The sequence below is a fragment of the Lepisma saccharinum genome, chromosome 12 (genome assembly GCF_977018435.1).
Source record: "Lepisma saccharinum chromosome 12, izLepSacc3.1, whole genome shotgun sequence".
Lineage (NCBI taxonomy): Eukaryota > Metazoa > Arthropoda > Insecta > Zygentoma > Lepismatidae > Lepisma > Lepisma saccharinum.
The window spans coordinates 41,433,063-41,448,130 of NC_139240.1; the positions used below are offsets into that span (position 1 = coordinate 41,433,063).

Sequence of the window (15,068 nt, forward strand, 5' to 3'; positions counted from 1 at the left end):
ATAAATACTACGTTCTTTTTTTCAAAAGTAGGCAGTAAAGTAGAAAGTACCTTTCTTACGAATTATTTTCCAACGGGTTTACAAATGAGTCAAGTTTAGCGATTTATCTCTGAAGGTGGCAGCTATGTCCCTCGTCGTGCCAAGCGAGAACGGGCTCGACTGGTGTCTTATGGTACCCCCCCCCCTTCCCCTCCCATCCTTGTTCCCCACTGAGACTTCTACAATCCTCTGCACATGTGCCAACTTGGTTAGGCCAGCTCTTGGACGGCTCGGACCGTTGCCTCACGAGGGTACGAAACAGCTGGCGATGCCGCGTGGAGGCTGGGGCAGTCGTCAACTTGACCGATTGCGAGATTCGAATCTCCTTGTATGTAAATTATAAATGTATTAATTTAACAATACTTTGGCAAGGTATGGGTTTCTTCTAAGGGTAGTGCCATGGCACGGCGGCTCTGCCCTTCGATCCACCGTTGTTTCTAGGCACAGAGCATAGTGCCACGTAAAAGAAGAGGATTCGGTTAAGGGTTAAGGCTAAAAACACTTACAAAAACTCTGCCATATTCCAACTTAAAAAATCTCAGCATGTTAAAAACTTCGTAAAAACAATCCACACTAATATTAAAATCACTAAAAAAGGATCCCAAGTGGCCGTTACGAGCCCAGGCTCTTATTCATGCAATAGATAGTTAAAGGTTTGGGGGACAGGTGTACCCCACACACCTATGCATGTTACAGAAGACGTGCCTAAAACAGTGTTAAAGTAAGAGCATATGCAAGTTGCCACATTTCTATACCTGAGAGCAGAGAAAGAGAGAGAATGTCTGTATTGCATGACAATATGAGGAAGGAGGAATTTTATTAGTTGAAACCTCTTTCAGCACCAGACTCTTATCTTAGTAAATTGCTGATGCCACCTGGAATCCTTTGAATTTGGTTAAAATCAAATGTGGATGGTATGCAACAGCCTAAAGACCTGGTTTGAAGAGAGAAATATTCTAGCCTAAGTGTTGATTTAAAATATCAGTTATAGAATATGTTTCATCTTGGTGTTATGTTACGTATATGTAAAGTACATGCATTATTCTGAAAAAATTCTTCCATTAATAAACCATAAACGGTTCTAAGTTTGCCGTAAAATTTACATGCACACAAATGCATTTTCTTTTGAACTTTTTGTCGCAGAAAAATGTTTGTTTTTTAAATAAGTAAGTTTATTACTTCGAAGAGAGTGTTGTTGTAATGGGCACACGCAAGAGACAGTTGTGTATTTAAAATGAATTCTCGAAGTTCTTGTTTACGGGCAAATATTAAAAATGAGGTAAACAAGTATAATAACATTAATCCCAAGGTACCATACCTCACTGAGAATCCATTCTAACCAGTGGGTGCGATTAGGGAGCAGTTGGCCTTCCTCACTTTTGCCCCTCCACGCTGCTACTGATTCTAACCTCCACTTGCACTGGTTTATGTAAACAATATATAGTCCTGTTTTAAAGTCCACTTTATGCACAGATAGGCTAATTGGGACTGTACTTTAAGTTTAAAGAGGAATTCGAACCAATATGTGCCTTTACTGGGCATCAAACCCCAGAGCCTCTGAGTACAAGGCTACCGATTATCCTATCATGTGCATAAAGTGGGCTTAAATCAAACTTTAAAAAATATTCTCGATCCTGTTAAACTTTGTGAATATCCGAATCCTAAAAAATAATATGTAAAAACAAAGCCGTGTGTTTTGCATTTTTTTATATGGTTTCCCTATGCAACATTCCTTTCTCGATTATATTTTCTTTATAGAAATCCTATATACCCCCGAGAAATAAATTTGGCCTTCCTCTTCTTTATGGCTTAAGATTAGCCTAAAGCGTAAAATTGCAAAACAGAGGGGGCGGGAGGGGAATTTACGTGCGTAGGTATGTATGCAGAAAGTTTGAGTACGAATGGTGTGGACATGCGCTTCGCGCTACGTGACTTTCATTTGTTTCCTGTTTGCCTGCCCGCTTGCTTGCTAGCATTTTCCAGAGAATTCGCCATTATACGATCGTGAATGGAAGGCGTAAGGTTTGACCAGCTGTAAGTTAAAGCGTTCCCACTGTATTGTGAACCTGATCTCAGTGTATTATAGTGTAAGTGTGCAAGAGTTGAAATAATCATGTCACTTTTTGGATCGCTAATGGGTGATTTAGAGGACGACCCGTTTTTCGGGTAAGTAATATTTTGTTGTTACCAATATTATTGACAAATTGTTAATAAATTGAAACAGAAAATTGTGACTGTGATTGTATCATCACTGACAAATGTAATGTGTCATAGAAAGTGTACATGTTGAAAAGTATGAGGCATGCTTGTGTTCTTTACTGCATATGAAAGCATAAGTTACAATGGAATAACGTGAGAGCTGCGTTGTGTAGTGTATGCAGTCAAAATATTGTCTGCTGTATGAATCTCATTGAATCATTATGAACAATTGTTTCGTACGACATTGAAAATCCCACCGACGAATGCAATAGTATTTATTGTGGGAATCATCATGCGGAACTAGAACTTTGTCATTTTATAACATAATTTAGCACATGCTAATGGAGAGAGTACTGGAAAATCTAAGGTTTTGCGCAAAGATAATTGCGTCTTTTAGTTAAAGTTCGACACGCAGAAATTTAACACTTGTTAGTTGAAGTACGTAATTTTCATTTGTTATGTAGCGAATCTGTGGGTTTGGTTTGGTTTATTTTACTTCACATTTCTTCCACTTTTGACATCGCGAAGGTGAGGATAAGTGATGGTATGAGTAGAGGGACACGCACAAACAACATGCCGGGATTCGAACCTAGGATATTTTTTTTTTAGGCCCATGTCCTACGAACTGCGAGGACACTCCAAATAACCAAATGTCCTGCAAACTATTTATCTCAATAAAGTCCTTGCGGTAATTGTCTGTTATATCGGAGACACATTTCTATGGAATATTTTCAGTTTTAAATGGTTCGTACGTACCAATTGTGTATTGTGGAACATAGTTGAAGGTGCCATTATGGTTTTTACACGAAAATAACTTCGATTTTTCACATTACGAGTAATTCTTTTGGGTCCTTTCTTCCGTTGCGGAACATACAATATGGCGCACACAGCTGTGGATCATCGCACGTCGTGCTTGTGTGTTGTCGATTTGGAGTGGGGTATGCAGTGTTTCAATCTTCTTAACCGAAAACTACCTGCTTTCGTGTTCATTATGTCATCACACCATTGACGGATAGCGCCAAAAACCATTCATGATAGCCCCAAAAACCCTTCACGATAGCCATTTCCGGCAAGGTTAGGTAAGCATAGTTAAAAAAAAATTAAAAAATAAAATTCTGGTAAAAGAAAAGGCACGTTTGGAAACACTGGCGAGACCGCATAACTTTCGACGCTCGCGCCAGCTGCAGGTACATAATGGAAACAACGGCATAATGTTGTCGCTTTGCACAAAATGCAAGTTTATTATATCAAAAGTGCTTATTTCTTGTTGTGCAGCATTCTACGGTGAGAAAATACCTCCAAGAACTTTCAAAATACTACAGAAACTCATTTCCGTAAGTAGTTTCTTCTGTAAAAATGAATAAATGTGTCTGATATAACACATTTACCGTCCTTCCTTTCATGAATTCACAATGAACTTTTTTACGTAATTTGGTGGCATAAATACATGTACACACATGCATGTATGTGTTTATATAAGATCATGTGCACAAAGAAATAGTTGTACATCTAAAAATGTTCTCGCCCGCGGCATTAAACCTACTCTAAAATGTATAATTATTGCTTAGAAACAGATATTGCATTCAATTTGTTAATATATGATAGAGGTTCAAGTCAGGGTGCGAAATTACTGCAGATTGTTGGGGGGAGGGGAAATAATAATGCTATAGCCTGACAAGTTAAGTCCCGATATGCGCAGATCGCTGCGGAGCACTTCCTATTACGTCATCCTCCCCACCACTCTTCTACTCACTGGTCTGGCGTTGAGAGTACCAGTGGTGCCAACTCAGCAAAATTAAGCTAAAACAAATATGACAAACAATTTTCACTGTTTAGCGTGACGGTGCATGCAGGCTCCTATTATATCAGTGGTTCATTTTATTTAATCCGGCCTTTGAAAATGTGTGCGGTGCGCCGATCGTAAACTGTAGTATTACGCACGTGCGTTAAGGTTTATAACGAAGAGAAACTACAGGGCGAGTGACTTCATTTTCTAAATGCGACATCGAGCATTGGCCAGTTTTTTTTGTTTTGTTTTTAAGAAAACGAGTGGGGTTGTGGTTCGTTTGTTTATCGTACAACAATCACTACGAGAAGGCAATCTGATAACACGTTTGCCTGTGTTCTTTTCTAAAGCATTGAAATGTTCATGCTCTTTACTCTTGGCTGCAAGATTCTTACTTTGAAAGAGATGGACTTATGGACGAGCGTGTAGATGAACTGATAATTAGACTTGATGAAGCCGATTCAGACACAGGACACAGATTCATTGGTAGACACAGACTCGGATGAGTGGGAGAGTGAAACTGAAGAAGGAGAACTGGAAAACATTTAGAAGGTGAGCTCAGTTCTATCGTTTATATATTTTTCATTTTTCTATCGTTTTATTTCATACATTTCTTATGCTGGTAAGAAATATACCTAATATAACTTAATTCATTTAAGGTTTAAAGGGAAAATATCAAAATGTATTTAGAATTTAGCTTAATCAATAGGTAGCGTAGGTGACGGGATACTTATTCATGCCTTTCACATTCAAATTTCGTTGAAAATTCTCAGACAATTCCGCTCCCTCCAGGTTGCAACACTGCGAACGAACGTCGCCGCAGACAATGGAGTGGGGAAATGTGATGTGAGGTGCGCAAACAATGGATTGCAGCGTCTTGTTTTTAAACTTGTCAAGTTATATGAACCATGATTTGCATGACTAAGGGGGAGAGGGATAAAAGTTAAGATACGTCAAGAAGTTAGCTGCACGCACTTCTTGCAAGTGATAAATCGTAGGGTTTGAATTGCAGGTTTTCAGTAATGAATACCATTTGAAAAATAAAATCGAACGTCAAAAGCACAATTTCATCCTGAAACAGAAATGTTAATGAGTTTTGAATTTGCATCAAAGAAGCATTAGTTTAATTATTTATAACAATAAATACATAAGAGTGGAAGAAAATGGGGGGGGAACTAGGAACAAGAAAGTGAATAAAAAAAACATCATGAAGAGCGAGAGACATAGAGGCGCTAATCTGTGAAATGAAAAATAAAGCAAAAAGAAGAAAATAACAGAGAAATGAATTGAAGGAAAATACATAAGAGAAGAAAACTGATAAAAGAGAGCTGTGTAGTCCAGAAGAGGGGGATAGATGATCTTCCTAGATCCTACCTGTGTGCATCCATGGATGTCCTGCTTTTTGTTTCAGAAAATCTGGTCACCCTAACCTGGGGCTCCTGCCCTCATAGCGTGCTGTATTAACCACTAACCCATGGAGGCTGGTGTTTATCAGTGGGCTATACCTTCTCCACTTATTTATAAAAGTACAAAACATTAAATATTGTTGAAATATTATAGTCTACTATTCAATAAATAACATTAAAAAAAAGTTCAAGACTGATCTTTTAAAATATTTTCCATGCTTTTACTTCTCCTGTTTCTTGCTATTTCGTGCTTTACCTTGAGTGTACACAACTGAGTAATGTCCTTCTAACAACCTTAACTTCACATATTTGAAGAATCAAAATATGTTAGGGGTGGACGAGATTTTCAAATGCACTAAATCCAAATATGATTGTCTAAATATTTCCATTGAAAATTTTCAACCCTATAGGAGCAAATAACGTATTTACACCTAATAATGTACCGAAACACCTTTCCAGTGCATTCCGAAGCCCTTTCTAGCATTTTGGTTGTTTCTTCAACCTGCAAAATTGACTACCAAGAAATCTGATTCAACACTGCTAGAAAACACACAAGCTATACAGAATTTCCCAATCACTCAATATAACTACAAAAACAATATATTCCATTCTTCTATTTCACTTGATGAGGTTACTCTGTAGGTAATTTCTACGTGTATCCATTATATATAAAAAAATAATAATAGAGCTGAGCCGATAACAATGCCGATGTATCGATATGCATCAGCTCAAATTTTTTCACCGATATCGTGCAATACCATTGTCCTTGAGTCGCTAGAACCGCGACTAAGAGCGACATTTGTTGTTTTCAAAAGTTTGTTCACCCTTTCTCGTGACAGGAAAGTCAGCACAAGACGTTTGGCATGTAGTTTTCTGGACAAATCCCAACCCTCCTGGGAAGCAGTTGATTGACAAGCTCAAAGGGAAAGCTGCGACCAATCTTCTCGAAGGCATGACTGATATAGGCTATGTGGAAATAAAATAAATCATTCATGTCCAATTTCTGCTCTCAAACACATGGGATAAGAAAGATGGACAGTTTTATAACCAGCATTACTCTCATGCTGGGCTGTATCCATTTCAGATGATGGTGGAGTATTTTTCCTGTTCCATGGTTTTCATATCTCCCTACAGTAAAATACACTCATTTCTATATAAAATTAGGATTTACCATATGAAATTCATAGCTAGATATAAACATTGTTTTAAAAAAAGCTGGTGTTTTTTTTAATGGGCTGTCCTTTCCAAGTGTTTTCCTCATTTCAGTAGGCTTACTAAATATATCTATGTAGTATAAACATATTCACATAACTAGAGTAGTTTGTGTTTTTAATAGAACCTAATAGTATGTTATCATTTTGAATGTTTGAATTTGTTATACGAACACACATACATGAAGCAAAAAAAGAAAATACTGCTCTACCTTTCGAAAATCTAGTATCCAATCTCTTTACATTAAATTTTGTGTTCAGTACAATATATTTATATTCTGGCTTTCCAGTACATTATGTATAACTTGGGATAAATGGCTGCTAAGCCTGTTCACGGAGCAACTACTGATGTATTTTAGCTTCTTGTTTCAGTGGTTCTCAACCTTTGAGACAGCAGCCCAGTAAATTTGTTACGTACAAGTCGATGCCCTGAAACCCACAACTTCACTCATAAATAAATTTCTGATCTTTAAAGTTTATATGTAAATTAATATGCATCCTTATTTAATATTAGCTGCCCCCCATGGCAGAGTGATTAGCACATCACGCTACGATGCAAGGGGTCCCAGGTTAGAATCCTGGCCTGGGCATGGATGTTTATGAGTGCCCATTCATCATCATCACTCATCGCCATCTTCGCAAATTAGCCAAAAGTGGCACAATGATCAAAGTAAAATAAAGCCAATCAATCAATCATTAATTAATATATCAACTATGGCATAATCATAGTTCAATTATGTATAGACTTGCTGTCATATGTAAAGTTTGATTTAAATTAGTTGTCAACCCCTGTGTGCAAAGGACCTTTTTAGGTCTGGCGGTTGAGAAACACTGGCACTATAGCTGAAGCAAAAGCAAATGAGACTGGTTGCAAATAGCAAAGAAAATCCATGACAGAAATCTGGACTGGACCTGCAGTTTGAAATTAGATCCGAAGCACTCTGCCTCCACTGAGGATTGAACCTCAGACCACTTCTTATTACAAGGCAATAGCATTACATTATGTCACTCCAGAGGCCCATTCATGATTATAAAGGGAACCTTCTATCAAAAAGCTCGTCTTTTTCCAACATCAGTACTTGCAATTTGTGCTCTGATTTACAGGCTGAATTAAATCTTAATCTCTGATGAAGTAGCTAACAATCTTGTTAAGTATAGAGAACATTCAGACTGAAGCAACACACAACAACAGCAAATTGACATAGGCCCCTTCAGTCTATAGGCAAGCATCCACCACGCATTCACGAACAAGTCCGAGGCGACATGATGCATGCCATGGAAGGAGCTTTCAGACTGAAGTCACGGATGACAAGTGGCACGGTATATAGCAAAATATTCACTGTTCATGCAAGTGCAACAAACCAAAGTGGCACGATACATGCCTTTGAGAAAACAGTCAAGTCCGAGCAACATGCAAGTGACATGTTTAGCTCGTTGCTAGTCGTCCCACACCTTGAAATGATTAAACTAAAAACATACGTAACCCATGCTGCAACAGACCATTGAGGGCCCAGGCCTACCTACGGACTGCTGGCTGCACTCCCGCTTGATCCTAAACTGAGGTGGAAGATCATCCAACCAGTTAGGGGGTGATGTGTGGTCAGCACAACGAACCCGCAATCGTAGGTTTTCATGACCGGGTTACGCTACTCATTCGTAGCTCCCTATTTAATCATGATGGTGAGTGTTGACCAGTCTCATGTTTAAAAGTTGATTGTCACAGCTGAAACCATGTGGCTTGCCCACATATGGAATGGAAGTGACTGATATATAAGCTTGGCTAAGCATTTATTTTACAAGTTTTCTCAAACTGTTGACAATTATAGAACCTCACAATTATTTAAAGCAATAATTTACAACATTTTCTGGAAAAACCCACATTTTGAGTGGGTTTTTTGGTGGGGTATTTTGAAGGTGGGGTTTTCTGGAGAGAAAAAAAAAACGCGTGGGGAAACCGGGGCTCAGCCCACCCGGCCAGCCCTGGTTGGTGGGTGTATCTTGGGCTCTTATGGTCCTCGGGGGGAAAAAGGAAGGATTTAGTTAATTTTCAGTTTCATTATATTCATCTCTTTCATGTACCATAATTTTGTTGCATGGTTGGTTGTTGATTTGGCTTATTTTATTTCACTTTTCTGACACTTTTGACTATACCGAACGCAACTCCAACTGGCAGCTGACCTTGAAGGCTATTTCTGTCACCCAATCATCTTCGGGTGTGTGAGACTCGATGGGTGTCAACAAACTCAGTTGGGAAGTAAAAGCTGAAGGGATCACATCGCTCTCCCGAAGCAACGTTGCCAAGCGTACTTCTGTTTTTGCCACTTGTCTTTATATGACTGTGTGTCCGCCTGCATTCAGACCTGTGGGTGGTCATTCGGGAAACTTCATCATTCAGGACCACGTGTGTAGTGTACCATTAACCCCCACTGATTTCTGGTGCTGACAAAACCTTTGCCAGAGAAGACTCTTTCTCGCTTTACAGTACGTTTGGCAAAATGTGCTGTATCCGATGCTCATTTGTTTCATCCTGCGAACAACGTTCGGAACCTTGTGACTCGAAAATGCCAGACCTCAGTCGAGGAAAATTCAACTGATCGCTAATTCGCTGTTTTCCAGCTGCCAGTTGGGATTTGCGTTCAATATAATTGCAAAGATGAAGTCGAGTGATGATATTGATGAAGAGACACTTGCAAGGAACACCCATGCTCAGACTGGGTTTCGAACGTGGAAGTTTTAGGGTTGAAAACCACAAATAGCCAACAAGAGATTTGATCCTTCTAGTAGCACTTAAAACTACACGTTACTTCACTGTAATGCATTTCCGTGATCTGAAAATATGTAATTTTCATAAACAGCATAATCTTCGTGAGGTGTGCAAAGTTTTCAACTTTCTGTGAAAAGGGGGGGGGGGTTTAGAGAGGGTCGAGGGTACATACCCCAATCTCCAAGTACTCGAAAATTTCAGTGTTGACAGCATTGTAAGGGAAAAGGGAGCTTGTTGGAAAGAAAGCAGACTTCGCACCAGAAAGGCAGATATAACAGCTGTGGTGGGATTCAGAATACTGAACACATGTGCTGCTAGGCAGGCCTTGACTCCCAAAAGGATGTTGCACCACAGGGTGTAGCTTCCATAGATAATATTTACCCCTGTGTTTAATTTGCTTTTATTGCTTATGACTTACCCCAGCTTTTCCCATATTACTGCAGGATATACAATTTTAAAACAAAAATGTCTTGAGTCGGGGGCCTCATTCTTGGCATAGTGGTAACATCATCACCTTGTAGTCAAGAGGTCCCGGGTACGATACCTGGTGGAGGCACACAGTAGTTCGGATCTAATTTTTCAAGAGGAAACTTGAAAAAAACTTGGCATCCAAGTTAAGGAGTTTTAGATAATGAATTGCATTATAAGGATGCCCCTTTGTTCCTTGTAGAACATGTAGGTCTTGGATGCAACTGTTCCCCTTTTGAAATTTTACCTTAGTAAAGATCTCTTGTTTTTAACATGACATGAGAGATATTTTAGAGACTAGAATATTTATCCCAGTTTCATTTTGATGTAATTGCTTATGGTGGTGTCACACTCCATTTGGTTGTTATGGTATTTGTGGGGTGAGTGAAGAGGAATTTCCCCATTGGATAGTGTGTCCTCCTTTCTGATTGCCTGGGGGAGATTCAGTAATCTACAACATGCCAATGCTTTAAAATAAATTATTGCCATACCTCTGCACTCCCCTGGATATTTTTCAAATATCACCCTGCTTATAATCTTGGGAATATACATCGGATTCAGAGTCGGAATGTGAAATTCAAGATCTACATTTACATAGTGCTGTAGGTCTACATTATGCTGTATTTCTCGTACTTTTTTACATAAGAAAATATCTATTATACTTCTGAATATGAGTGTAAATTTAGTTTCCAGAAACTCAGGTAGCAATGGATGGAAAACTGCACGCTGTGCTATGTCAGTCTGTTTCTTATCAGTGCTATGGAATCCTGCTCTAGTCATGTCAGAGAAGGGTGGAGGGGAGATCTGGTGTTGCACATTTTTATGAAAAAATGCTCATCCTTCTAAAAGTGTAAAAAAAAAAAGTTCATGAATGATTGATTGCCCCAGGAAAATTGTTTGTTTGCAGTGTGGTATTTGTAAAAGTTACATGGGGGAATCTAGTAGTGTATGTGCCTAACGTCTGTTGGCTTTGTAACCAAGTGAGGGATTCCCCCGCAACCCCGTCTCCCCAATGGCGTAGTCTCCTTGTAATCAATGCATCTCAGAGGCACATGGTGGTTCACATCCCACTATAAACTGTATGCCCTGTTTCGAATAGCCTATACATGCATGAAGTGGACTGAAAACAAAGATTCAAAGTCCAAGCTGTTTATGTGGGTGGGATGGAGTTCAAACCTGATGATATACACTGGGCAACTCGAAACTGTACCCAGTGATACATCCACGCACTCCCAAAAATTTTTCATAATGTCCAATTTATGGTCATTTAAACCTGAAATATATACTCTTGCACCCGCAGATGGAAAATTCTGCATAGAACCCTGAAAGTACCTACGCAACCGACGACAAGCTCGAACATGCCCTATCATGACACATCTACACGCATTGTTACTTATATCTAGGGCTCGTTAGTTGATGACCTAAAAAGTCTCAAAAAATGACCTGAAAATTTTAAAAAAATACCAAAGAATAATTTCCGCCCTTAATATGAAAGCTTGATTTTTTTCATAAATTACAAGAGACAAGTTGAATAATTTGATAAAATCTGTTACTTGGGGGTTAAAACTCTCCATGCAAATGGGGAAAAGACAATTAAATGCTAATGTAGTTTTCTATATTTTTACTTCATAAGATACTTCACAAGATTTTTCTCTGCAAGTCATTCACCTCCTTTCAGGGTGGGCCTTGCAGGATACAGTTGTTAGTCATCATCTGAAAATGTAGTTTTGTTTCGTGTGCATCAGATTATATATTTTTTATGTTGACTAATTTTACTTTTAAACTTCATGAAACAACAGGGAAGGAGCAAGAAGAAAACACAAAAATTATATAAAATGCAGTAAATACTGAAAAAATGACCTAAAAAAATGCCGAATAATGCCAATAAAATGTAAAATAAAATTTTCTGGTTCTAACCGAAGTTCATTGTCTTCAAAGCCCAGAAAAAAGATGATTTTAGATTACTTTTCTGCCACATTCGTTAATGACGACGATGAGGAATTCGTGAACAAACTTTCACAAAGAACAATCTGGGCCTCGAACCCGGACTCCTGGCGCGACTAACCTAATGGTACAAAGAAGCGACGTTCATTCAATCAATCTACGCACTGGCGACGACATTTTGCCAGGATAATTTTATGTGATTTTCCGATTGATAATGCAATTGGCCTCCTTTCTCCGGAAATAATGCAACTTCTTTTTGAATACAATGGAGGACATCAACAGAAATACTTCACCCGTTATAGCGGAAGAAGCCAACAAAGTTCCCCGTTACTTTCTGGATGCTTACGGAAGCGTTTCAACCACTGGCCAGTTGAAAATGATGTCGCACTTTGTATCTAAGTGCGAAGAGCACGTCGACATTTCCACCAAGGCTTACAAAAGAGTTAGACAACGGGACACGCATTGACTGATTGTCGGTAGGAGGTTCCGCCACGAACTGTCAGTCGTAGTTTCCAAAGAGACGCTCCGCATGAGAGCTCAGAATCTTGAGGATACACGCCCGTCTTTGAGAAATGTGACACCTCCAAATTATATCCTGAAAATGGGTAATAAAGAGAAGCAGGTTACCTTCGATTACTTCCCAAGCAGTTCGAAACACTAGAATACGAGGTTTGTAACCTATTTTTTCCTTTACAGGTATGTAAAAAATAATAAGTTATGTCAGCGTTTCGTTAAAAAACGCAACAACCGATGAAGTTTTATGGCGCCTAAAAAAATATTTTACTTGTTAGAACCTATTTTCGGTTTATGCGCCTAAATCAAGCCTTTTTTTTAGGTTTTTATAGATTTATAAAGGTTTTACAGGATTTTTATGTCACACGGAGGCATTTTCTTTGTTTGGTCACGAAAAAATTCAATGACGAACGTGTTTGAAACGTGCTCTCTGTCGATTTCCCTTCCAAGTCCATGGTGATTTTTCAAAGCTCTAAACAAAGAAAAAGGTCTGGTGCCACTGTTACCTGTACAATCCAAAGTGGTCTGATCTGTGTGGTCTTGCTCACTTCGCGTCACTTCGGTGCTTTGTGGCATTCACGCCTTGCAAACTAACATTTCAGCATTGAAGTTTGCACCACTGACTATGTTTATGTTGAAAGATTATTTTCAGCAAACAAGATGACCCTCACAGGCAAAATTGCGGAGTTTGACTGTGGATAACATGAAAAAAGATTGTTGTCTAACTATACGGCGAAGAGTGGATTTTAATAACAAATTTCCAATGGTAAGTTCTTCCATCGCCGGAGGGTTAGGCAACACACATAACGTTAAGCAAGATAGTGCGTATTTCAGGATATAGGTGTCCCATTTTCATTGCCGGTGACTATACCTAATCAGAATTTTTGAGGGATTTTGAACTATTTTAAGTTTCCTTGAACCTACTTCAAGATTTTTCGAGCCTAACTTAAGGTTTTCCGAACCTATTTTAGGATTTTTAGAGCCTATTTACTAACCTAAAAATCCGAGGTATGTTTTTGTTTTTTCGCAGGACCTGCACAAAAATGCAGGAAAAACCTGCTTTGTATGCGCCTATTTTATTTTCGTACTGCCAATGTAGCCTTGTGGTTATTACACGCATTGTGAACGATATATTTTAATTTTTTTTGGTGGGGAGGCACTTTCCTACCAACTCCTAGTACACATGAACTCCATTGTTCAGTTCCACACAGTGTCCTCTTCCATTTGTATATTTCGTGCCATGCCGTCCTGCATTCTCATGAAAAGAATATAGTTCCCATAACTTATCTTGTATCTTGCAAGAGTGGCCAGCGTCACGTGCTACGAAGCTCTAAAGGTGCCAGGTTTGGACCCTGGTTGAAGCCTGGATGTATCTTTGTGTATGTCCTTTCATCGTTTGATCCTCATCAACGCAATTAACCTAAGAGGTAGAAAAGCGTTGTAAAATAACCAAAAATGGAAATATTACGAGCATGCATGTAAAAAAGTTTTTATTGTATGTATTCATTCGAATTTCCGACAGTTGAACTGTCTTTGAGGTTATTCACTGACCTCGAGGATTGAGTAGAAAAATCTCTCCAAGGATACATTAAGAACACATTTGTAATGAAACTAATTTATTTTTTTACTTTATAATAATAATTATAATTATTTATTATTTCTAATATTCAACGGCCTGAATCTCCTCTAACAAAATTATTGGAAACGCCCATACAATCTGCAGAAGGTAGTTGCTTAAGCAGTAGAACTATGTAGTTCTGGAAAAATTCCACTATCAAGGTGAATATACTTTGAGAATAACATGTAACGTGGTTATTGCCAGAAGCACTATTATGACTTCAATATTTCCGGCTTCCTTCCGTCTTCTACGATGGAGAGCAAATGTCCAGCTGATACATGCCCTACCTGTATTCGTGTATCCGCTAAAAGTACATCAACCTCAGTTTCTTCCGCTCTCCACAACAATGTAAATCACAGGTCATTGTTGCTACTCGTTTGTAGTCTATTTATGAGATTCATTCACTAGATTATTTTATGGACTTAGCAGGAACAGCGGTGGTTATGTAGGGAGTTTGTCATGCAGAAGAACCGGGTTCGATTCCAGGGATGGGTGATTTCAGATGAAATTTTCCAGCGTTGCTGTCTCATGGATTCAGTCAGTCTCTAATAAATGGCTGCCTTGGGAGCGCCTTTTATTTTGTTCATTTGTTACCCTTCCACTATATATATATGAAATATATATTTTTTATTAATACAAGGTTGAATTACAAGTAATTAATTCGTGCGCCGGAGTGGCCGTCCTGAAGAAGTTTCAACCGGTAACAGTATGAATAAGTATGCAATTTATTATTTTATTATATATGTCCGGTTCTACCATATCACTGCAGATTTTAAAATTCGGCTAACAACAGTGGGAAAAATTGTAATGGCATGTTTATTATTCTGATTTAATGATACACGTGATAGAGAAAACACAAGAATTAAAAACATACGGTACTCGTTATTTAATAGAGAGAGAATGGAAATTTCAAAAGCAAACTTGAAGTATTAATAATGGAAATTAGAACTGAATTTGAAAATTGAGCCGCCAGGTGAATATTTTCAAGCGCCATGGCGACCGGACGCTCTGTATTTTCCAACCCTTGCCTATATATAGCACAGTAGCAGAATGTTTAAAGCAACGTTGGAAATGGATGTGATCCGGCTTTTGAATCTATCACAATTGACTTCATACAACT

General features: G+C 38.6%; 1 protein-coding gene across 7 annotated transcripts in view; it reads left to right on the plus strand.

Annotated features, from left to right (window-relative positions):
• Window positions 1-2,001: 2,001 nt before the first annotated feature.
• Mlf (myeloid leukemia factor) overlaps window positions 2,002-15,068 on the plus strand; it is an 83,687-nt gene continuing 70,620 nt past the window's right edge. For 4 of the 7 annotated variants that reach the window (XM_083132197.1, XM_083132194.1, XM_083132198.1 and 1 more), the window contains exon 1: window positions 2,003-2,205. In XM_083132197.1, coding sequence (XP_082988323.1) covers window positions 2,153-2,205 — 53 coding nt within the window. In that variant the 5' untranslated portion in view covers window positions 2,003-2,152. Of the gene's footprint in view, window positions 2,206-15,068 lie in introns of all 7 variants that reach the window. The other 3 variants (XM_083132200.1, XM_083132196.1, XM_083132195.1) reach the window with 2 other exon arrangements.